The 25,901-nt window shown below is 40.4% G+C and overlaps 1 protein-coding gene across 3 annotated transcripts; it reads left to right on the forward strand.

Moving 5' to 3' along the window:
• Positions 1 to 63: 63 nt before the first annotated feature.
• On the forward strand, positions 64 to 25,140 carry LOC133845930 (protein slit). Of its 3 annotated transcripts, XM_062280588.1 has the most exons (20): positions 64 to 533; positions 5,381 to 5,452; positions 5,654 to 5,725; positions 6,074 to 6,145; positions 6,282 to 6,425; positions 6,646 to 6,881; positions 8,469 to 8,610; positions 8,681 to 8,824; positions 9,792 to 10,007; positions 11,209 to 11,366; positions 11,515 to 11,668; positions 12,269 to 12,487; positions 12,583 to 12,654; positions 15,193 to 15,561; positions 15,645 to 15,716; positions 17,023 to 17,166; positions 17,235 to 18,765; positions 18,836 to 18,995; positions 19,942 to 20,084; positions 20,797 to 25,140. In XM_062280588.1, exons 1-20 carry the CDS (start codon positions 139 to 141, stop codon positions 20,881 to 20,883), a joined length of 4,602 nt encoding a protein of 1,533 aa, XP_062136572.1. In that variant the 5' UTR covers positions 64 to 138; the 3' UTR covers positions 20,884 to 25,140. The 3 variants fall into 3 exon arrangements, with proteins under 3 accessions (XP_062136572.1, XP_062136573.1, XP_062136574.1); XM_062280589.1 differs by lacking the exon at positions 6,074 to 6,145; XM_062280590.1 differs by lacking the exon at positions 6,074 to 6,145 and having other exon boundaries at positions 18,836 to 18,962.
• Positions 25,141 to 25,901: the final 761 nt, after the last annotated feature.

Genomic DNA, 25,901 nt, shown 5'->3' on the forward strand with positions numbered 1-25,901 from the left:
GGAAAAGAGGAAACCGGGCGTCATCAATCCTTTTTCCTTGTGCAAATATTTGTGAAATCGTGATTGCTGTTGACAAAGTGGCGTCCGCACACGTACTCGATACTTTCAATTAGGCACGTTGCTTATAAATGTGCCACAATGGCGTCGCCGTCGAGGACGACGCAACCATCAACGCTGCAACCACCGACGCGTTGTAAAGCCCCAGCCACGGCTAAGGCTCTAATCCTGTTCCGTCTGCGGTTCCGCCAACTAGCTCCCTCCCTCCTATCTCTCCTGTCCCTGTCCCTGTCACTCTCATTGCTACTGCTCAGCGTTGCTGTTCATGGCGAACCCTACGGTGGCAGCTTTGGCAGCTCGGCCATCGCCAGCGGCGGCCTCGGCTCCGTTGGCATCCACATCCCCGGCGGCGGAGTTGGCGTCATTGCGGAGGCGCGTTGCCCGCGGGTTTGCTCCTGCAGCGGATTAACCGTTGACTGCTCGCATCGAGGATTAACGCAGGTGCCTCGCAAAATATCTGCGGATGTGGAACGACTGTAAGTACACAGTGCACTACTCTTAATATTAATCTACTAAACGAAAATCAACAACCCCAACGTACAAATACTAATAACCCTGATAGACGGCTGAAAATCAGTCAAAAGTGCAATATATTCAACACTTAACATAGCTATGAGGGAAGTAGGAAATGCACAACTATGAGAAAATATAACATAACTATATATACATGTATCAATATAGAAAATAATGTAAGGTAACAAAGATTACAATAATTATCGATTTCAATACATCATGAAAAGGTCGTTAGAACCCACATTTAGGTTATGACAAAAGTTAAAAATACTAGGATATGATGAGTTAACAAGTTTCATCATTATTACTCCAATCGATTGTAAAATAATTCGAAAAATAAAAAATATTTATTAAAAATTATTACTAGAAAGATTTTAGAAACTACCAATTTCAAAAACCCGTGAAAAAATCAAAATTTAATTCAAGTTTAAGAAGATTTAAGAAGATTTTGAAAATATAAACAGCTATCGAGTTTCATCATTTTTACTTCACGGACTTGTAAAATATTTCAAGAAATATTTATGTAAATAATGCCAAATTAGCATAGATGAAACATAATAATGAATTATTATTATTAATGACACAAAGTCTATAATAATCACCTATTCTACGAAGTTAGGAATATTCATATTCAGACAAAACCCCTATTTTAAAAGAAATAGGTTAAACATCTTATGGAACAATACTATATAGATAAAACGAATTTACAAAAAATGCATTTGAGAAAGAATACAAAAGATAGAAAAATATGTTGGAATGAGTCCATCAGATCGGATTCGCTAGATATAATCGACAACATATGTTTACATGCACTTCATGTATAAGTGGAAAGGAAGTATTCTTATCTCGAAGTTGTGAAGATTGCGAACTAGCCGAACAAGTTTCTTGGCCTTGACAATAAGTGGTCTATATGATTTTACATATGCACGAATGTTGTTACGTAAACAGCAGTTGTGAGCAGATGTTCATATTTACATACAAATCATCATAGACAATCAGCAACTAGAACAGCAACAACAACAACAAAACAGTAACAACTCTAACAGGGGTAGAGTTAAAAACAAATAAAGCCGTGACCATGTCGTGTGTCGATAACAGCGAACAACAAATGGACGACGCGTCGCTGGCAACACGAAGCGATGCAAACTGGCGTCTTGTGTTGTCAGCTCAGTCCGTACATTAAATCTCCATTAAGTTTATTAATTGTCGCTGAAGAAGCCAGCATAAGCGTCCACTTTTGGCAATTGTTGCATGCAGCTCAGCAACTGCAACTGCAACGGCAACAGCAACAGCCACGAAATGCATTAAGCCGAACGTCTGCGTTCGTCGGACGCCACATAAATTAACGCGCCGGCAATTAGCAAGTGTATGCAAAATGCCACAGAGCCACACCTCCTTCCTGCCCCCTGCTCCCCCTGCTGCCAGTTCCGTGGCATAGCTTCACTGCATTCAATCCTCAGTAGAGCCATTGCAGCGCCACTCGGCGACCTCAAAAGCTGCAGTTTTTGTTTTAAATTTTTTTCTACATAAATTAATAACAGATATCAACGTCGACGACGACTGCCGACAACAACAGCAACAACAACAACAACAAGCAAATAGCCCAGTTATAAGCAGTCGGTGCACCCCGAGCCAGTCAAATAGCACTCAGGGACACATTTGTTTTATGCAAAAAAGCAACAAAATTAAAAAAAAAAAAAAAAATACAAAAATAAAACGGAAAAAATGAAAAGCTAAAGCAGAAAACAGAAACTGAAAACATATCAGCATACACGGCATATTTGCATTTTAAAATACCAAAGCGGCTGCCTCAATGCTGCAGCACAGGGTGGTTCATGCCATTGCGGAAAACTATTGGATGACATTTTCAGATTGAACGTATGCCAGATTTAAGCCAGATCAAAATTACATTACACAGAATGAATAAATAAGAAAATAAAATATAAGAGAAACACAAAAAGGGTTTCAAGCAAGAGCTTAGAATAAAAGGTAACAACTCTTGAGGAAAGGTGGTTGAAATACGAGTAAATACACCAAGAAATTAATTGAAATATGAAATGTGAGATGTGAGATGCACAATACCAGTGGATACTTAAAAATGATTGACAGTTTTATTTACAATCCATAAAAGTATGTTTACAGCCCTTAAGGGGAAGCGGATTATAATGGAGTAATTTAAACCGATTTGAAAAATACATAATAGTCACTTTAAATTTAGATTTTTCTTACACTTTCAATAAACAGTAAAAAGATTAGCTAAATTTTGTAATTATAATAGAATTTCTTATGATTTAGAGAGTTTGAATTAAAGCCGATTAAAAAACAATGAAATAAACATTTTCAAATTAAATGTTTTCTTAACACATTCACTAAATGATAGAAAAGTTTAATTAAATAACTAAATGATAGAGAATATTTAAACGGATTTCACTAAGATTAGTTTTATTAATATTTAAAATCAAAATTATTCAATCGAAATCCAAATGGATTACCAAATTTCGAACTAATTAACTAATTAAAGTTAAGTTTATATTAAAACGCGTTTTGCGACGATTAAATTTTTTGTCATTTTTAACTCTCAAATATAACATACTCTTTCTTAATCAAAAAAAAAAAAATACTTTAGGACATTATTCATCTTTTATTAAAAATTTTAGGAAACAGCACAAAAGATAAACTAAATAATCAATTACAATAAAATTCATATAATCAATTGAGAATAATATTTTTAAGACAAATTTCACTGTGATTTTCGGTTCTGCTTTATTTTAAAACAAGTTTTAAAGGCGAATTTTGAAATATTCAGAATCTTCTTTAAATCCAATTAATGTAAAGAGTTTTTGTTAAGATTATATTGCTGTTTTGCTAATTGCAAAAATTGCATTTGTTATTAATGATAATAATCAGTGAAGTGAGAGTTGAGTCACCCTCATGCGACGTAGAATCCAGAACTAGCAGTTGACACACTCGCACATAGACAAACTATATATATATATATGCTATATAAGTGAGACTGGATGTGTTGTGTTAGTCGTGTGTGCACATCAAATATTGAACATGCCCACAACTATCGGCTGGCAAAGCAGCAAATGGCAAAAACAATGCGATGGCAAAACTGGGGCCCAACCCAACAGAGTAGAGCACAGTGCAGCACAGACTCAGAGGCCCAGAGACTCACTCCGAATAACCCAGAACCAGAACGAGTGCCACAACCAGAACCAGACTTGCCATTTAATTACACAGCAGAGGCTCGGTGTGGCATGTTTCAGAGTGACAGGGAGGATTAGAATGGTCACATGGCAGCGGGCAACGCTGGACACAGGCAGTCTGTCCTTTAGTTTGTTGGTTCGTCAGTTCGTCAGCCACCCACATTGGTTATAGGATTGACATGAGAACGGTTTTGCATATATAGTACATACAAATTCTATGTATGTATTTTCTATTTCGGCGCAGGCAAACTTAACCCCAATTTGTGCCCGAAAGCCCTTTAACACCTCTCACAAAAAAACACAAATATAACAACAGCTAAAGGTGAACCTAATTTATAGCTCCAGTAAATTCTTCAAAGACATGCAAAAAACCCGAAAATAAATAAATAAAAGTTAAAGAGAAAAGGCAAAAGAATCGCAAGAAAAGAGCAACTCGAGCTGAAATCTAATTGGACCCTAAAAACTAACAAAAGCTTTGGCCTGGCCAATTTGTGAATGCCTCAAAGAATTAATGAACTTAAATGTTTAATTATAACAAAACGGCAACGCACACATAACATAACATAACATAGCTGATTTCCGACATTCGAGAGAGTTTTATAATTATTTTTGTAAAATCTTTTGAAAAATGTCTGTCAATTAGAAGCGACTTTTGTTTCAACTCTTTGGCTCCTCAGTGACTTGTGAATCCACAATATGTAATCAGTTGGATCTAACCAAACGCGATGCCCACATCTTGCCAAGATATTAAGCTCATTAAAAACTCTCTGCGTATGTGTGTGTGTGTCTGTGTTGGGCTCATCGGTAACTTGATGCGAGTTTCATTAAGGCTTCGGCGCAAAAAAAGCAAAGTTCATCTTATGTTATAGGATTGTAAATACTCTAGCGAATCTTTGTTTCGAATTCTGACGAAAGCAGAGAGTTCGGCACGCCTTCTGAGCGTCACAAATTTTATAACAAAGGCATAATACCCCTCGGCAAGTGTATAGAAAAATATTTCTCGTTTTTGGCCCAGACCGAAGGTCTTACTACCTGTTGTTGCCGGTTGCTGCCTCTTTAGAGGCAACCTTACTCAAAGAGCAGCTGAGACTCTCGCTTGACTCTGGGCCAGGGCTGCAACTTGTTGTTGTTGTTGCTATTATTATTATTATTGTTGTTGCTGTTGCTGTCTGCTGGCTGCGCATGCGCATTCGGTCTTCAGATCTGTGGGGTTTTTCTCCGTTTTGTATCTCTTAGGTTGCATTTCATTGTTATGACATCTGCAGGTAACAAATTTTGTGTATCTCTGAGAAAAACAAGTTTTATTCCTGCGACTGCGACTGAGCCTGCGAATACGACTGTGCATGTTAAATGATTAAATATCATATTTTCGTTATCAAACAAAAGACTGTGTTGGTTGCTGGCTGCTTCGATGTTGTTGCTGCCGATGTTCTGCCTTGTCTTACAAGCAATTAAAAATTATTATCGCGCTGCCACAGCTGATTTCGATTAGCGAGCTAGTTGGGTTGCAACATAATTACCAGCAAGCCAGCTAGCCAGCCATTTCCTTATCATGCTTTACAATCTATTTACGATCCCCACTCCTTTCTTCTCTTTTGCAGCGATTTGCAGGGCAACAATTTGACCGTGATATATGAGTCGGACTTGCAGCGTTTAACCAAGCTGCGAATGCTGTAAGTAAACAAACTTTTTTTCTTTGACTCGCATTTATCATTGCGTAACTCGACTCCAAGTGGAGCACATTGATATACCAAAAAATGCAATGATAATACTATAACTATAAATTTGAACTGAGTAAAACTGGTTGGCCAATAGATGTTAAGCAACAACTTATACTATCTGTTTTCGACATCTTGTTTCTCCCCTTTCTGCAGCCAATTAACCGATAATCAAATCCATACGATTGAGAAGAATGCACTGCAAGACTTGGTATCTTTGGAGCGACTGTAAGTAGAGATATTTTCTCGTTGCGTATGAAATTCATTTTGCTAGTTTGCTAGTGCATGAAAATTGTACAACTAATTCACTCTGAACTAACCAAAGAAAATTTGCTGCTCTTTATAGAAATATATTGTAGAATATTCACATGAAGCAATTCGATTATGTTGAGTTTTTAGTTTAACATTTTTGTATCTTTTTTCTCGTTTCGTTTTATGCGTATCTCTCTACTTTCGTTGCGTTTCGTTTTGCGTATCTAATATGCTCGTTCACCAAAAACAAAAATCAATATCAAATACAAAACACCAAAATCAAAATCAAAACAAAAAAACCAAACACTTCACTCTATAAATCAGACGCCTAAACAACAATCGACTTAAGGCAATACCTGAAAACTTTGTGACAAGTTCAGCGAGTCTTTTGCGATTGTAAGTAATCCAATGTAGACATCTAGCGATTATATCTACCAAACGTAGTGTAGTCCATAGAACCTTAGATTTTAAACACATAATGACACTCTCCTCTTCCCCCGCCTGCCTGCCTGTGCATCTTCCTCACTCACAGGGACATCTCGCACAATGCAATCACAACCGTTGGCCGAAGAGTCTTTAAAGGAGCGCAGTCGCTGAGGAGCTTGCAGTTGGACAACAATCAAATCACTTGTATGGACGAGCATGCCTTCAAGGGTTTGCTGGAGCTGGAGATACTGTAAGCACACTATAGAGAACTAGGACTAGGGATGGGCAAGTTTCAGGGCTGACAACAGCGCATTACTTCTACGAGTACGCTTTATGATTTATATGCGATATACGATTTTAAAGTGCTCGTTTGCCCATCCTTGGTCTAAGATGCCAAGAAAGATGCATTCACTTGATAATGCAACTTATTTTTTTTCCAATTCCAATTTTCTCTTGTACTTGCGATGCAGCACACTGAATAACAATAACTTGACCGCTTTGCCGCACAATGCCTTCGGGGGATTGGGAAAATTGCGGGCGCTGCGCCTATCGGATAACCCGTTCGCCTGCGATTGCCATTTGTCCTGGCTGTCGCGCTACCTACGCAGCGCCCCTCGCCTTGCTCCCTACACGCGCTGCCAGTCGCCGTCGCAGCTGAAGGGCCAAAACGTGGCGGACCTGCACGACCAGGAGTTCAAATGTTCAGGTATGGACACACGTATCTAACGTAGTTGCAACTAGTTGCTTTGGCGGTTCGAGGGGAGCGGAAGAGGAAGGGGGCGACTCCCAAAAACGGACAAATGTCGTGGGGCCCTGCGAAGCTATGCCAAATTAATTAGTTTTATATGCCAAGCAGCAAAACAAAGCATTGTAAATCATAAGCAGTCATATGGGCACGCCCCCGCTGTGCCGCCCACTCCAAAGCAATAGCATCGGCAACATCGACAACAATGCTCGGCAAGGGGGGACAAATCAGCATCGGAGGAGGGAAGGGGGAAAAGCTTCATCGTGTGTTTGCCAAAACGTTTAACGCCGTCATCGCTTGCTTGATTGGGATGCAGATGTTCAACCGCTGCGGGCCCAAGCAGCATTTGGAAAGCCTCAGCCTCCATCTGAGTTCAACTCCAAGCTCTGCTGTGCTCAATGAAGCGGAAGATGTACGCCAAGCGATGGCATGAAACGAGTTTTTTATTCCAATCGTTATTATACTCGTTATGCTCTGCCATCTGAAAAGTTTAACACATTGCTCAAGCAATTCGTCAGCAAAGAGTTGAAGGAAACTGAAAGGGAAGGCTTTACTACTAGGATTTGTAATACATGTTAGATCTATATTACCAAAAGAATAATGTTCAAAGAGTTGTTCGGCATTTCTTATAAATTTGATTCTGGAGAGCATATAAACTGGAGTTACTAAAATGGAATTCCAAGTGTGCATTGTCCGATTAAGAAGCAACACTTTTCAAAACCAAAAACGTATACATTTGTTTTCTATAATTAAATTAGCGAAAAACACAACGAACCAATAAAATATACCGATGTCTGTATTTGGTATATCGGTATGTAGTACTATATATCACAACATAAACCAGATTGTCAGCCAAAGGAATTAAGATTCGATTGGAGGATGCGTTTCTTAACATATTTCTTAAATAACTTCTACAATTTCTATATCATTGCATCTGTATTTTTGTGAATTTACGCAGCTTGTAAAACAGCTAAAAATGCGCGTACATAAATTTCAAAACATTGACTATTAAAACAAATTATTAAATGACGCATGTAACAAATGATATAATCATTTTTCAGTTTTCTGAACTTTTCTTTACTATATGAAAGGGTTAAGAATTTCCACAACTGAAACTTATATTTGTTGCTAAGTAGGGAAAATAAAATCGCAATCTTTGAGCTCACTCTACTGCAGAGCATGTGAAATTCGTTGACTTGATGACAGCTTTTGGTTTCGTAGCTTGTTTGACTTTCGTTTCGTAGTCGAAATGCTATGGAATTATGTGGGTAAACATTTATGACCAGCGGCTGTTGTGTTGCGCTGTGTTTTGTTGTGGAGCCACAGCTTGGCGCGCTGTGCAGTAGCATTAATAATTATGTGGTTTGCCGCTGCTGCTGCTTCGACTATTGCTGCTGCTGTGGTTGTGGATCTGTGGATCAAATCAAAGCCAAGTGGCTGACAGTAGACGGTAGAGGCGCAAGCAGCTAAGCTAAATATGCAGTTCGAACGTTTGCTTTACACTTGCCACTTTGCGTGCACTTGCTGCACACTTGCTGCCACTTGCAGGTCTCACCGAGCATGCGCCAATGGAATGTGGCATCGAGAACAGTTGCCCCCATCCCTGCCGCTGTGCCGATGGCATTGTCGATTGCCGTGAGAAGAGTCTGACGAGTGTGCCCGTTACACTGCCCGACGATACCACCGAACTGTAAGTAATCACTATACGAATATATCCGCCATCCAAAACTGTGTTAAACGTTAACGCTTTTGCTTCGCAGACGCCTCGAGCAGAACTTCATCACGGAGCTGCCGGCGAAATCCTTTTCCAGCTTTCGACGACTGCGACGCATCGATCTGTCAAACAACAACATCTCGAGGATTGCACACGATGCTCTAAGTGGCCTGAAGCAGCTAACAACGCTGTAAGTAGACGCAATTTAAGCAACAAGTAGCATGCCACAAAATGTGCACTCGCTTCGCTGAGTGTATGCGATGTGTGTCTGTCTGTTGGTCTGTGTGTGACTGAGTGTGAGTGTGTGGTGTCAGTCAGTCACACTCCTTGACAGCCACTGGGCCTAGAACTGGGCTTGAGCTGGAGGAGCTAATCGGCCTATGTTAAGCGTTGCCAACACCGCAAGGCATCAGATTACCTGTGTTGGCCGCACTCTCTTTGCAGCCCCACTCTATGTGTGTGTGTGTGTCTGTGTGTGTATAGGTGTAGGTGTGTGTTAAACCAGTTACCGCCCGCAATGACAACAACAAGAATCCACCACAACAAGAGCAGCCTTGCTGGCCTACCTTTGTATATCCTACAGCAGTGAAATAGACAAAGCGGGTATATACAAACAACACAAGTCTTGGGTGAAGGGGTGAAGAAACACTTTAAATTTATTATTAGAACAGAGACCGCAAATATAAGTGAATGAATGAATGAGTTTCAAAGAATTAGAGACCAAAAAAATCTTAAGACTTAACTCTTTTTATTTTTATGAATAAATGAATAACAAGTATTATTTTTGTTGATTATAAAGTAATCATGTTGATATTTATGAATTTATAAAAAAAAAAATTATATATGGGGCATGAAAATAATATTTATGAATTAAAAATTACAAAACGTGCTATTCTCATCTTAAATTTTTATTTTTTTTATTTAGTCAATAGGGTTTCTGGTTTAATGAGATTTTATAGGATATAGGAAATATTTTAGTCTAATCTCTCTTTTACGTATTTCCACTCTATTGATGTGTTATCGCATCCTGGCGTAATTGAATTACAGGGTATCTGTTAGCTTGACATGCGATTGTCTTCTTTGGTATTTGTGCTTTATTCATGTTTTCTTCTCTTTTTACCTTTGTGTTTGCTTTTTTGCGTTTCTTTTGCTTACAGCGTGTTGTATGGCAATAAAATAAAGGATTTACCCTCGGGCGTATTCAAAGGACTCAGCTCACTGCAGCTGCTGCTGCTGAATGCCAACGAGATCTCGTGCATACGAAAGGATGCCTTCCGCGACCTGCACAGCCTCAGCCTGCTCTCGCTCTACGACAACAACATACAGTCGCTGGCTAATGGCACATTCGACGCCATGAAGAGCATCAAAACGGTGTAAGTACCACGCCCCATGGCCCCTCGAAAAGCAGCAAACCCCAAGCCCATCTCGTCCCACACACACTTGCTGTGTTTGGAGTGCATAAAGTGCATGGCAAGGAGACGCCCAGCGCCAGCCTTCAGCCTCCAGCCTCCAGCTTGAATGGAGCACTGCAGCGGCAGCATTGCACAACAGCAGTCAGGCACTTTGGTGTTAAACCTCTGAAGTGCATTTAGTAGTTGCTTTGACTTGGCAGCCCCGCGTTGACATTTGTTTAGCAGCAAACAAGCAGCAACATTGCTTCCTTTATTTCCGCCCGCCCCCCCTTCCAAAACCCATCCAGCAATATCGGCTGTGAACCGTAAAGATGTTCTTAGTACAACTACGAACAAAAGATGAGGCGGTCTCGATGGGGAGGAGTAGGTGAAGCCCTCGCTTGAGCATCGATAAATGCGCTGACTTTAAGTGCTGTGCCGTTTCTTAAGATGATATGGACTATGCTTGAGTGGGTTAAGTATTTGTCAGGGTTGTCAACAAGCAGCCAAGTAACAAACAAGTAAGATTCAAACGATGCGAAAGCTAAAACCTAGAAGTCTTGGGAATACAATGGCAATCCAAGAATTCGCAGTTCAGAGATATAGGGAGATAACTTTGATAAATGAAATCAAGATAAATGAAGTAAAGTTCTCTAAAAAGGTGACTAATCTTTAGGAACCTAATTCAACAACTTGTAATATGGTAATTGAAGATTTTATCTTTCGAGTTATGTTTAATACAACAAGAGAATCGGACAGATAAACATCCCAACTAATACTCAGATTATATGTTTATACTTTGGCTGTGACTTTAATTACGGAATGGCTTAAAATGTCTTCCGTTATAACAATTTTTATGGGCACTTTGTCACATAGCATTAACGGGGACAACTCTGGCTAGGATTGCATTTGAAAATAGTTTTCAAAACACCGACAAAAGCTATGGCAACAATAAGCAGCGGAAACGTTGCTGCTAGCCGCAGGGCTCGTGCACTTTTAAGACGTCTCAAGCCTCCATCCAAGAGCCAACAGTTTTGCTTCTCCTACCCTCCTAGTCTCCCCTGCCCCATCTCTCTTTTACTCTGCTGTCTATTCAGTACAAATGCTCAATGCTACTTTCGTGCTTTCTTTCTATTTCCATTTATATACTTCTGGCTGTGGGTGTTCACTACACTATATACAGACATTTGGCCAAGAATCCTTTCATTTGTGACTGCAATCTGCGCTGGCTGGCCGACTATTTGCACAAAAATCCCATAGAGACAAGTGGAGCACGCTGTGAGTCACCCAAGCGGATGCATCGCCGGCGCATTGAATCGTTGCGCGAGGAGAAATTCAAATGTAAGTGCGCCCTCCGGCAACCGGGCATCTTGCTACGTCCGACGTCCTACGTCCTACGTTCTACGTGCAACTTGCAACTTGCAACACTACGACAAGAAAAGAATATGTCTTATACACCTCCCACTCGCGACTCTATCCTATCCTGCAGGTTCCTGGGATGAATTGCGCATGAAGCTATCCGGCGAGTGTCGCATGGACTCCGACTGCCCTGCGATGTGCCAATGCGAGGGCACAACCGTCGACTGTGCGGGACGAGGACTCAAGGAAATACCACGCGACATTCCGTTGCATACCACAGAGCTGTAAGTTATCCAGCAATTTCTATTCGCCGCAAATTATTATGTTTAGCGCTAACAAGAGTCTCAATTTAAAGCTAACCGAAGTGATGCTGAGAGTACTCTTTTATTCAATTTCAAAGGGTGACACTTATAACTAGACCTCTATTTATTTATTTATTATTATTATTTTTAACAAATGATATTAAACTTTTTACATAGATAAATATATTCGTTGACAATATTTGAAAATAAGTGAATATTTTAAATCGTTCTTCAATCTAACTTTGGTTCATACAAAATTGTTTAGTTCTTAGAAACTAGATATCTATTTGGGCTGATAAATTATGTGTCAGAACTGTAGCTTCATTGCGTGTATACATATGAATGTTAAAATATCTTAAAAAATATGTGTATTTGTTTTACATTCGTGGTTGGAATCTCATTCAAACTTAACTCGCTAATAAACTATGAAATAATGTGGGAAAATAAATTAAAGAGCAAGTTAAAATGAAGCAATTTCATCTAGACTTTCCATTTGGATTTTTCCACCAATCAATGCCAACTAACTAGACTGTTTACATACTTCCACATTATTACATTATTAACGCACATTTTTCTCTGTAGTTTGCTCAACGACAACGAATTGGGTCGCATTAATTCGGATGGTTTATTTGGTCGACTGCCGCATTTGGTTAAATTGGAGCTGAAGCGTAATCAACTCACCGGAATCGAGCCGAATGCCTTTGAGGGAGCGTCTCGCATACAGGATTTGCAATTGGGCGAGAACAAAATAAAGGAGATCTCGAATAAAATGTTTCTGGGGCTTCATCAACTAAAGACGCTGTAAGTAGCTCATAGAGCAAACTCTTAAAGACCCTTTAAAGATCATAATTAAGAATTTCCTTTTTTGGTTTCCATTATTATCACTATCGTTGCAGCAATCTTTACGACAATCAAATTTCATGCGTTATGCCCGGCTCATTTGAGCATCTGAACTCGCTGACGTCTTTGTAAGTATTTCCCCTTTATAATATTTGTTGTTGTTCAGGTTGCTGCTTCTAGATTCTATATTATAGATTCTAGAAGTTGGCAGTTGATGCATCTGCTTGCTATGCAAAGCAATTAAAACTGTGCCAAGTGCCCAAGCATCGGCGTGCACTTCAATAGATAAATGATTTAGCTTTGGCATTAATTGCCCAGACTCTACGTTTACATCTCTTATATACCCTATCGCAGGCCAGGGCAGGGCAGGGCAGTGCAGGGCAGAGGCACATAAAATGAGGTTAATGGTTTTGATTGTTCTCTAGTTGAACTTCAATCTGATTGCCAGAGTTTCACATCAAAACAGAAGCTGCTGCTCATGATGCTACTTGCTGCTTTACCAAATCAATTCTTCTTCTACTCTCTGGCACTTTGTTGCTTGGCAGAGCAAAACTATTGTATATAATTCAATTGAACTCCAATTTATAGCAGAGCTGCCTACGATAAGAACGGACCAATGGCACACCCGCTGTCTCTTCCTCGAGTGCGATGAGTTTGTAAAAGTAATGCTATAGTACAGCACTACTACACTGATAAAAAAAAAAAAAGTTCTAAAATCAAGATTACGTAAAAAAGTCTTAAAGCAAAAATGGCATCTTAATTTCAAGAACATTTGATAAGAGACCAAGTTCTTATTAACAAGAGAACAAAATCTAATACTTTCATGACCACAAATATTTTAAAAATATTAAAAAAAAAAGTATACATTTATTAAGAATAAATATTCTTATTTTGAAAATGTATGAAACTTCTCAAAATTTTAGGAATAATAATAATATACCATAAAAAACTGAAAACTAGAAAAAAACTACTAAATATATAGAGAAGAAATTTAAGAACTCGGAATTTTTGAGAGAAATGTTCGTTCTCTTATTCTTAATTCACAATTCTTAAGATGAATGTTCTCGATTTGAGGAACTGGTATGCTTTTTTCAGTGTATATAGACTATGTATGTATGTTGTATGCTATATCCCAGCGGCATGTGTGTGCGCTGTGTTGTAAATCAACCCTCAGAACCAGACACTTGCGACTGTGTGCTCGTGTGAGTGTGTGTGTGCCTTCGATGATTTAATTAATTAAAATTGAGTTCAATAAAGAGCGCAAACCCATATACAGTAACACCTAACTAAGTGCTCCTTCGCTCACTTGAAAATGAAATTAAATAATCAGTTTGGTAAGAAAGAAGAGAATAATGATGCAGAATATCATTAGGTAAAATAATATAATATGAGCGTTAATTACGCTATGCAGTAAAAAATGAAAAGTGTTCCATATAATTGGGTTCCACTGTAATTGGGGGTGGGGTTGCGTGGTGTTGTGGTTCGTTTGCGCCATCTAAAATTATTGTAAAATTCATTTAACTAGCTAATAAATAGCATCAATGGAAGCCATTAAGTGCTGTGCACCACACGACACCCACATGCTCAATCATCCTCCAGGTGTTTTTAGGGGGTGTAATGAAGAAGGCAGCCGAAAGTGTTAGTGAGCAGCCTGTGGCTAGCACACACACACACACACACACACACACGCACAACTTGAACCCACAGCTGATAGCATGACAAAGCAGCATTGCTTATTAAATTAGTCTGGACTCGAAGTGTAACGCTTGGAATTGCCAATGTAATTTGCGATCCATTGTTTCACTTGCCTCCATAATTAAAGGGCTTTTGGGCCTGGCCAAGTGCAAAGTGAATAAGTGAAACATATGTTGCAAGCACATACACAAACTCAAACTCAAACTCATTCGCATTTCCATAACCATTGTGTAATATTGTAAATAATTGATCAACTCATTCATCTTTAATTGGAACTGGTGTTCAATATTAGTGTTAAACCGCATTTTAAATTGCGTTTCGACAACAAGTGATGACAATGAGCTTTCGCGACAGTTTATTTAATTACAACTTGAGGCTACAGAATCGACATAGTTATTACAGAATAGATTTTCAAATTTTATGCGATTTCTGACTCAAATTGAACTTTGTTTAGGTTTATATTCAATTTAACCTTAAAGCTTTCAGGTGCATTCAAGCCACAGAAAGCTTTATGTACCAATGGGTAATGCAGAATAGTTTAGTTCAGTGCAGTTTGAATTCTTTGTAGATTCATATACAATTTGGCTTTAAAGCTTTCAGGTGCTTTCAAAGCCCACAGAGCTTAATTAACTCGTGAATAGTGGTTTATTTTGCGGAATTTTGATTTTCAATTTCTCATTTTCTTGTTAATTTCGGTTTTACTCTTCAGAACAACAATTAACAAATTTTACTTTGTTTGAATTCATATTTAATTCAATTTGACTTTAAAGTTTTCATGTTGACTCAATTGAAATCATTTTAAATTTGTATTTGAAAGCTTTCATGTGCTTTCAGAGCGTCCAGAGCTTAATGCACCCTGGGGGTCAGCTTAGTGCATTACTCTGTTAGAGACGCAAGTCGCGTACTCGGACAACTAATTGAAATAAGACCTTAGCAGTTACTACAACAAATGTATCTATCGTATTTTGTAGGAATCTTGCATCGAATCCATTCAATTGTAATTGTCATTTGGCCTGGTTCGCCGAATGGTTGCGTAAAAAATCATTGAACGGTGGCGCAGCACGTTGTGCGGCCCCATCGAAGGTACGTGATGTGCAAATCAAGGATCTGCCCCACAATGAATTCAAATGCAGCAGCGAGAACAACGAGGGATGCCTCGGCGATGGCTATTGTCCGCCAGCCTGCACGTGCACCGGCACTGTGGTCCGCTGTTCGCGCAATCAATTGAAGGAAATACCGCGCGGCATTCCAGCCGAAACATCCGAATTGTATCTGGAGTCCAATGAGATTGAGCAGATACATTTCGAGCGCATCAGGCATTTGCGTGCACTCACACGACTGTAAGTACTCTCTCACTCTCTCTCTTGCTCAATAACTTCATAGCTCTTCAATTCTATTTTCGTTTTTATTACTCAAATTTCAGTGATCTCAGCAACAATCAAATCACCATACTCTCCAATTACACCTTTGCCAATCTGACCAAACTATCCACGCTGTAAGTATGGGCCACATTTCTAATGACTTTTTAATTGCCACAGTGCACGTAGCATAGCACAACAGGCAAAACCTCAACGAGCAGCGAGCAACGTCAGCGGCAACAACACGAATCGAATTGAATCCAATCGCAACAGCTCAAGAGGGCTTGACACAATTTTTTTTTTTTTGCTTTTCCGACTTCTCTTTTTTTTTGCGGCAATTGCATTTGCGGTTGTGGCCACCCTTGGCCTGGGCTCGTCTTAACCGGGCACGAAATTCATTCGAGACGTTAAGTCGTGACTCGTGCTTAAGCATTAGTTGTCGTCCCTGCCCCATGATCTCCTCTCTCCGCTGCCTGCTAGCATCCGCTTGCCACCCAACAACTGTCGACTTCAGACTGTGTGCGCTATCCACAATCAAAGCTGTGCCGTTTATGCTACGCTGAAAGCATTTAGTAAAGTCAATCGGGTATACACGACTATCCATAAAGACAGAGATTAACATGGGATGACTTGCAACTGCATTCAAATCCGCTTTGGATTAAAGTATTACGACTCTTCGATAAATGATTTATAAAAAAGGAAAAATACTGACAAGTCTTTCTGCTCAAGATGTTATTAAATTGAAATTAGTATTCGTTAATATTATTTATTGCTGAAGTATGTTTTCTTAAATATTAAATCATATATTTTACATCTGCAGTTTCCTATTCCTTCGTTTATAACTTTGTTATTCAGCACATCAGTCGTCGTATGACAAGTAAGAAAAACATGTTATATACATCGAAATATTGAAAAACGATTTAACTCGTCCATAAAATTCCCTAAAGTACAATACATTTATTTCAACACTTCGAAAATTGTTCAAGAATAGTTTAGATATTACTTCATAGTATGCATATATTGTATATAACATAGAGACAAAAGCAATTCAAACCCCGATTCCAGCTGAGATCTGTTCTGCATAATATATTTATATTATTTTTTTCCTAAAGTATGTATGAATTAATAACTCATTTCTCTTAATCTTTCTTGAGCTCTTCACCAAAATGTTTATCCGCCCTTTACAGGGTATCTGGTTAGTCAGTCAGCCGCAACAGGCACACAACCGGTGCATTTCTTTTCGACTCTCTTTCCATTCATAGCAGCATTTTGTCTGCTCGTTTTGGGCCTGGTTAAAGCAATTCGCAATTACTTTCATTTCTTCATCATGATGTGTGCAGTGCGAGTGTGTGTGTGTGTGTGCGAGTCTGTGTGTGTGTGTGATGTGTGTGAAGTGTGCAATTTGGTAAACGTTTGGTAACATCTTGTTGGCGTTTTTTGCAGCATCATCTCGTACAATAAGCTGCAATGTCTGCAACGTCATGCGTTGTCTGGTCTGAATAATCTGCGCGTGCTCTCGCTGCACGGCAATCGGATATCCATGCTGCCCGAGGGCTCCTTCGAGGATCTCAAGTCGTTGACACACATGTGAGTACCGTTAGTGCATTATGATTAGTGTAACTTTATTCAAGCCCATCTTCACTATTCCCCAACAGCGCACTTGGCAGCAATCCTCTGTACTGTGATTGCTCGTTGAAATGGTTCTCGGACTGGATCAAACTGGACTATGTGGAGCCGGGTATTGCGCGCTGTGCAGAGCCAGAGCACATGAAGGACAAGCTGATACTGTCGACACCATCGTCGAACTTCGCCTGCCGCGGCAAGGTTCGCAACGACATCTTGGCCAAGTGCAACGCCTGCTACGAGCAGCCATGTCAAAACAAGGCTCAGTGTCTGGCCCTGCCCCAGAGGGAGTATCAGTGCCTGTGCCAGCCTGGCTATCATGGCAAGCACTGCGAGTACATGATCGACGCCTGCTACGGGAATCCGTGTCGCAACAATGCCACCTGCACGGTGCTCGAGGAGGGACGCTTCAGTTGCCAGTGCGCCGCTGGTTACACGGGCGCACGCTGCGAGACGAACATCGATGATTGCCTGGGCGAGGAGATACGTTGCCAGAACAATGCCACCTGCATCGATGGTGTGCAATCCTATCGCTGCGAGTGCCAGCCCGGCTTCTCTGGCGAATGGTGCGATACGAAGATACAGTTCTGCAGCCAGGAGTTTAATCCCTGTGCGAATGGGGCGAAGTGCTTGGATCACTTTACGCACTACAGCTGCGATTGCATGGCCGGATTCCATGGCATGAACTGTACCGATAACATCGACGATTGCCAGAATCACATGTGCCAGAATGGCGGCACCTGCGTCGATGGCATCAACGATTATGTGTGCAAGTGTCCGGATGATTTCACGGGCAAATACTGCGAGGGACACAACATGATCTCCATGATGTATCCCCAGACATCGCCGTGCCAGAACCACGAGTGCAAGCATGGCGTCTGCTTCCAACCGAACGCAGCTGGCTCCGATTACCTCTGCAAATGCCATCCGGGATACACGGGCAAGTGGTGCGAATATCTCACCAGCATTAGTTTCGTGCACAACAATTCATTCGTGGAACTGGAACCGCTGCGCACTCGACCCGAGGCCAATGTGACGATTGTGTTTAGTAGTGCCGAGCAGAACGGCATTCTCATGTATGACGGGCAGGATGCGCATTTGGCTGTGGAACTGTTCAATGGCCGCATTCGTGTGAGCTACGATGTGGGCAACTATCCGGTGTCCACGATGTACAGCTTCGAAATGGTCGCCGATGGCAAATACCATGCCGTCGAGCTGTTGGCCATCAAGAAGAACTTCACTCTACGCGTTGATCGCGGTCTGGCCAGATCCATCATTAACGATGGCTCCAATGATTATCTTAAGCTGACTACGCCCATGTTCCTCGGTGGCTTGCCTGTCGAGCCTGCCCAGCAGGCTTATAAGAACTGGCAAATTCGCAACCTGACCAGCTTTAAGGGTTGCATGAAGGAGGTGTGGATCAACCACAAGCTCGTTGACTTTGGCAATGCTCAGCGACAGCAAAAGATCACTCCGGGTTGTGCGCTGCTCGAGGGCGAACCCAGCGAAGGCGAGGAGGATGATGAGCAGGACTTCATGGATGAAACTCCGCACGTAAAAGAGGTAAAACCGAATCAAATCGAATTAATTCGAAGACGTAAGACTTTATTCTAATATTCATTTACATCTACAGGAGCCAGTTGATCCCTGTGCGGAGAACAAATGCCGTCGTGGCAGTCGCTGTGTTCCCAATGCCAACTCAAGGGATGGCTATCAGTGCAAATGCAAACACGGACAGCGTGGACGCTACTGCGATCAAGGTGAGGGCAGCTCAGAGCCCCCAACAATCACTGGTACATATTGCTCTCTCTAACATTCATCCAAGCTAAGCAATCCAAGCGGACGCGCAGAAAATCTAGAAAAGATTTCGATTCCTAATCCACAGATTAAGTAGAGTTTTATAAGTTGTGCCAAGGCACCAGGATTCATTTCCGATCGCAATTTTGAGAGATATACTAAATTTTGACATATTTTATTATTTCTTGGGAATAGCGGAAGTAACAAGTCTCAAATTATCATGATTATAATATCCGATCGCCATTTTGAGTGATATACTAAAAGAGTATAAAAGAGTATTTCTTAGAAATAGTTGAAACAACATATCTGAAAACACCAAGATTTCAATTCCGATCGCAATGAATAATATACAATATATAAATTTAGGTATATTTTAGTATTTCCTTAAGATAGCGGAAGTAACAAGCCTGAAATTGCAGTCACAAAAAAATATGTGTCACGTCACGTTACTTGTCATTATATCACATGCTGAGCACTTCATCAAGGCTCTCCTCAACCTTCTGCATCAACCTCAAAAAAGGTTGTAAGAGTTCAGTGGCTGAACTTTCCATGTAGCTGGCAGCTGGTTAATTTTGAAGTTCTAGGGCTTACACGCTACACTTTGCATTCAGTACGTTACACTTTCCTTTGATTCCGAGTCCTTTCATGTGGGAAATGTTGTTGCACCTCTTTTCACGACACAAATTCAAGAGTTCTACGCACCCGTTTGGATATGCTGCATAACTTCATTTGCTTTATAACACAAACACACACACACACACACACTCACATACACTCGCACGCTCACACTCTCACACATAACTCACAACACATTCGAATGTGGTGAAAGGAAGGGAAGGGAGGGAGGGAGGTCGGCATGTAATCTCATTAGCTAGCCTCCCGCCTTGTCAAAGGTGGCTCACTAATTGCATTTTCCCCGATTCGTCTCACATTTTATTGCAGCCGCTGCGACATGTCGCAAGGAGCAGGTGCGTGAGTATTACACGGAGAACGACTGCCGCTCGAGGCAGCCTCTCAAGTACGCCAAGTGCGTTGGCGGATGCGGCAATCAGTGTTGTGCCGCGAAAATCGTGCGAAGGCGCAAGGTGAGTAATGCATTAAATACAAATACTATAAATACAACTTTTATAAATACTACGCGTGATTTGTATGCAACCCTTTAATCATTAAAGTTTAATGTGATTACTAAGGAGGAAATTTTAATTTATTATTAAACTACAGATGGAACAATAGCTGAAAGGATGAAAAATGGAAATTATATGTAGCAAACTAAATAAAATAGTAGTATATTTGGTATAAACATATACTATTACTTAATAAAGAATTTATATAATTAATTAGTTATAATTTGCTTATGGAATGAAAATTGAATTTAGAAAAATAAAATTATATACCATTACATTAGTAAGACGTAAGAAGATGTAGTAAATAATAAAAATGGTTCATGAGTCACTTCCACGTTTATCATCCGATCGATTACAATATGTATGTCATGAATAGTGGTATAAAAATATAGCGTTTCACTAACGCTATATATATGTATGTACATACATACATACATATATCATACGAGGAAAAACACTTTCTTAAGTGGATTCAACGATTTTTAACCTATAGAAAACAATTTAAGCAAAATGAATCTTTAATTCCTTTGTCACAATATCGATATTCTAAGTCAAACTTTATTTGCATCTACTCCATGCATAGTGGGTATTTAAACTAAAGAGCAAATTCGTCTGTACTGCTAATTGGTCACTTAATTATACTTTGCTAATAAACAATTTCTTTCGTTTACAGGTGCGCATGGTATGCAGCAATAATCGCAAATACATCAAGAATTTGGATATTGTGCGCAAGTGTGGATGCACCAAAAAATGCTACTGACTGAAAGATGCGACTACCCAATTGCTTAAAGGAAGCAATAGCAGCTTAGATGTTAGCCTAGGAACACATTTAAACATAACTTATAATACAAACAACTATAATATTAATAATAACAATAATAATAATAATAATAATAGTAGTAGTAGTAATAATAGCAATAACAGTAGCAGTAGCTGTAGTAATAACTTTAGTCTTAAGCCGCAATGCAGTAGTCTTAATAGCACGGGGCAGCAGCAGGGCGTGACTGCTGTCGTCGAGCATGTTGAAAAGGGGCAGGCGGAAAGAGTGGAGGCGGATGGGGATGACTATGCAATGGAGGACGTAGAGTCAGATACAGAACGCATGCAAGCGGATCTTTATGATGATGATATTAACGACGATGACGATGATGATGACGATGGTTTAGATGAGGAGACGAGCTTATTTGCAGATGAGGACGGCGACGAAGATGATGAAGATGATGAAGAGCCGGAGCAGCTGCCAGATCCCAAAGGTCTGGTATCGCCAGCGGCACAACACGAAGAGGAGGAGGACATGGGTTACGATGAGGACGATGAGCGCTTGGCACTGGAGCGACCACGCACCCAACGTCCGCGAGCCGACGAAGAGCATTTTGTGAACGAGGAAGGCAGCGGCGCTGGTGGCGGAGGGTTCAAGGGTCGCTTCAAGCCGAACAGCAACTATAGGCTGACACAGCTGGAGAACATCCGGAAGAAGTTGCTCACGGAGTCGCAGCATCAAGGTGGTGCTGGTGGTGGTGGTCAGCAGGTTGCTCTGGCTGTGCCGAGCACTTCGATTGATCTGCGCGAGAGCAGCGGCCATTTTGCTAACGATGATGAGGATGGCGAGGATAACGATGACGGTGTCGATGATGAATACCCTGACAAAGGTAACGGTGAAGTCTACTTTGGCTCACAGCGATCCAAGGGCGCTGCCGGCGGCTCCAATCATTATTTCCGCAAGAATAGCAACGATGCCATCAAAATCATATCCACACCGTTGGGCAAGGTGGGCATTGTGTATCAGCAAACGCCCACGGATGGGGAGCAGGATGGACAGCAGCAGCATCAGCATAAACAGCAGCTGGAGCAGCAGGCACAGCAGAAGCCAGAGACACAGTTCACCGATTTCGATGCCTTGTCACCGGATCCGGAGAGCAGTCATCGTTTTCCATCGCCACATCCAAAAATAACGCCTGTACTAACACCCGATGGCAAGGTGGCGCTGCTTTATCGCGGTGATTCGGAGAGCTCCAAGTACGAGCCCATTCGCAATCTCACCCACAAGTTCACCACAACCACCAACAGCAAATCCAAGAGCAGCAGTCCCGAGCACACAAAGTCGGCGAATGAGGACTCCTCGGATGATTCTTCTGACGACTCCGTCTACACGGACGGCGAGGACGAAAGCGCAGGCGACAAGCCTATTGCAGCATCCAATGCGGGTGCTGCCACGCCCAAGCCTCTCCAGCCAGAGATATTGGAACCACCGGCGCATGCGCCTAGCGGCGGCTCCTTTATCATACGACCCACGTCGGACTCACTGCTGCCGATGATCAATCGGCCGCTGTCCGAGGTGCTTGGCATCAAGAAGAATCAGTTCCAGGAGACACGCGTGCGTGATCAGCTGCCCGGCATGGGCGGCACAGAAGCTACGCCGCCGCGTTCAATGCTGACGCAGCCAGCTCAGCAACAGCCCCCCGAGCAACAGAAGTCAAGCAGTGCCGGCAGCAACCTGCACTTCCTCACCAAGGTCAACTTGGCCGAGTATCCCACACTGAAGCAGCAACAACAGCTGCCCACGGGTCGTGACTTTGACTTCAGTCAGGACAACACAATGCTGGACGAGAGATCGCGAGTGCGTGAGCTAGAGAAGCAGCGGGAACGTGAGCGAGAGCACAACGAAGCCACCAGCAAAGGCAACGGCGGAGGTACCGAAGCACACACCATTGCCAATGAGCAGCTGCTCTCCAAGACGGAGGTCATCAATTTGGCCATAATACCGCAGTTCGATGAGGACATGGAGCGTTTGCAGCGACTGCACGAGAGCAGCGGCATCGGCAGCCGGCGGCATCATCGAGCGCGACATCGGCACAAGCAAACGGAGGAGGAGCTGTCGGGCATCCATTGCGTCATGCAGGTCATGATGGGCATTGCGGCGATCTCAACTGTCTTTGGCATGCTGGGCACCTTCTTCAAGCAGCGCATTCTCGATCAGCTGCGACTGATGCACTGGTAGTACAAGTACAACGATAGGAACACGATTGAAATATACAAGTATTTAGCTAACACCCTCCCACATCCCACACACAATCCGAACAATCCGACTCACATCCTCAAGTCAAGAAGCCTCGTCATCATCATCAACATCTAACTTCAACTACTAAATAGGGCTAGAACTCGGGGCAACTCGTCTCTATTTACGACTACATACTACTACTACATATACCATATGACATTATTACACACATACTATACTATATACATACATATATATATTCTACAAGTATACTATATAAGTGGAGCTGGAATGCCATCGTTGGCAACGCCATTCATTTTCTTAAGTTATTCGCACTTTTTGTTCTTGCCGTGTTCTGTGAGTAACAGAACTGAGCATAGTCGAAACTCTTAAGATTTGCCCACGCCCATGATACAATTATAGAAGGTAGTCTCGTCGGAAAAAGCTTTCGTCAGTACGCATTCGTTTTTCGACGCAAGAGGTTGTCTGCGGACGAATTTTTTTTCTGCAATTAACCCTTGTGCAAAATGACATTTTGCAATGTATGCCGTAGACACGGATAGAATTAAAACATTTAGAGAATTAGAGAATTCTCATATATATTATTAATATTGTTCATAAACAATTTATATTTTAAAAATATGTCAAGGAGACATTAATATCAGCTTCAAAATATGTAAATATTGATATCATCGTCTAAGGGTTAATGCGCATTTCATTGTCGTCTCGCTCACACTGCTGTGCTGAGACTCTTTCACTCGCACTCATTGGTATGATTATAGAGGTTGTGCTTTTTTCCGACGAGACTACCTTGTATTATTGTATCATGCCCACGCCCAGCTCTACTCTCTATATCTCTATATATTTATGCATATATATACATATATATATATCTATCAACAGCTAATACTTATACTATATATTTTGTGTATCACTGAGCAGAAGGCACTGCTTAAATTTCCCAACATTTCTAGTAACCTTCCGCTTCTTTATGTGTAAAAGAGCATATTATACATATATATATTTATATCTCTATTATATATACATACTTACTAGCAAGCTACCCAGGCGATGTACATACATATAACAAGACCTTATAACTGAACCATACTTACGAGTATATGTGTATATGAACGCAACTGTAGCCCCTGCCAAAGACCGCAAAGAACAAAGAGAACCTACTTTCCTTAGTCTTTCCCTCGAATGTCAACTCGTTTCTAAATTTCACCAATTTCATATTATTTCCGTATATTCTTCACTTCACACACACAAAGATTCATACGAACACACTGAGACATCGTTAAGTGTAAAAGCTTTAAGCAAGTCATTGCATGTGCCACGCCCACAAACCGCACAAACTCCCAAAACCGAATGCAAAAAGAAAAGAAAACAAAAAAAAGAACATTCCTTCCCCTGTCAGCCTGTTAGACTGTCTGCGCCCCGTCAATGAGAATTGAATGTAGTAAACTGTGACCCTTTGTAGATAGTAAACAGTTGTTTAAAGATTGAAACGATTATGATAACATGATACCGATTAACGATAACGATAACACTACAAACGCAGCCGCACACACAACTTGTAACGGTCGTTTTAAACGTGCCGTGCTCTCAAAGAAACGAGTATAAGATGATAATAATAATAAGAGTTGCATAACGAAATTCAATTTAGTTTACAAACGTTGCTCAACAAAACAACAACAACCAACAACAACATCAACCGGAACAACAACAATTTAACGAATTTTCAACAATTGTTGCAATGTGTTTTCCTAGTATTAGTTTACAAATTAATATTTAATCTAATATAAACAAGAATAATAATAATAATTATAATAGAAACGGTAACTAAACTAAATGTGTGCTAAACGTAACTAACATTTAAATGAAAACCAATTAAAATCCTAAACATATATCGGATAACAAACATCTAAGCTGGGTAGTCGCATGTAAATCTCTAACAATTAACAATTTAACAACCTAAGTTAGTCCTAATTAAACAAAACAAAACAAAACAAAAAACAAATCGAAATGCATTTACCTTAACCTATAAATATATACATATAAAAATATTATTTATACTAAATGCTGTATGTATGTATAACTCTATATGTATATGTAAAATGTTTTTGACTATTTTTCACTATTTATATATATGCTACATATAGTATATACTATATACTATATGAGATACGATACGTCTTTTTGTCTGAATTTTTAGTTGTGTTTTATGTGTATACATGCATATATAATATATAAATAATATATGTGAATGTATCGTATATATATATATATATATGTATATTTTTATTAATGTATAACTATTCGCACTAATTATATGCATATTATTGTATATGTATAACCAATTGAAAATATAATATGTAATAGCTGTTGCTAAAAAGTTAACTATCAGTTTTTATTATTATCATTATCATTATCATTATTATTGATTTCCTCGCGTAAAGCGGCAGCAAGACCTCAACTTTTCATCGACTAGCCGTTAAACGAGAAAACTTAACTAATTCGAAAATTTAATATTTTCGGCATTAACCTTAAAAGCAAAATCAATCGCTTTTATTTATGTGTGTAATATTTATTTGGTAATAAAATTGACAAAATTGTTCAAAAACTCAAATGTTTTTACTAATTGCATATTTGTAGAAAGTTACTGTGGGATTCATCGTACAGAGCAATCACACTTCGTTATTTTTGAACATTTTAAAACTTATTTAGTTCCCGACTTTAAAGCAGGCCATCCACAGGCGAGCATGTTTGCGAATATG

This window comes from Drosophila sulfurigaster, chromosome 3, assembly GCF_023558435.1.
Source record: "Drosophila sulfurigaster albostrigata strain 15112-1811.04 chromosome 3, ASM2355843v2, whole genome shotgun sequence".
Lineage (NCBI taxonomy): Eukaryota > Metazoa > Arthropoda > Insecta > Diptera > Drosophilidae > Drosophila > Drosophila sulfurigaster.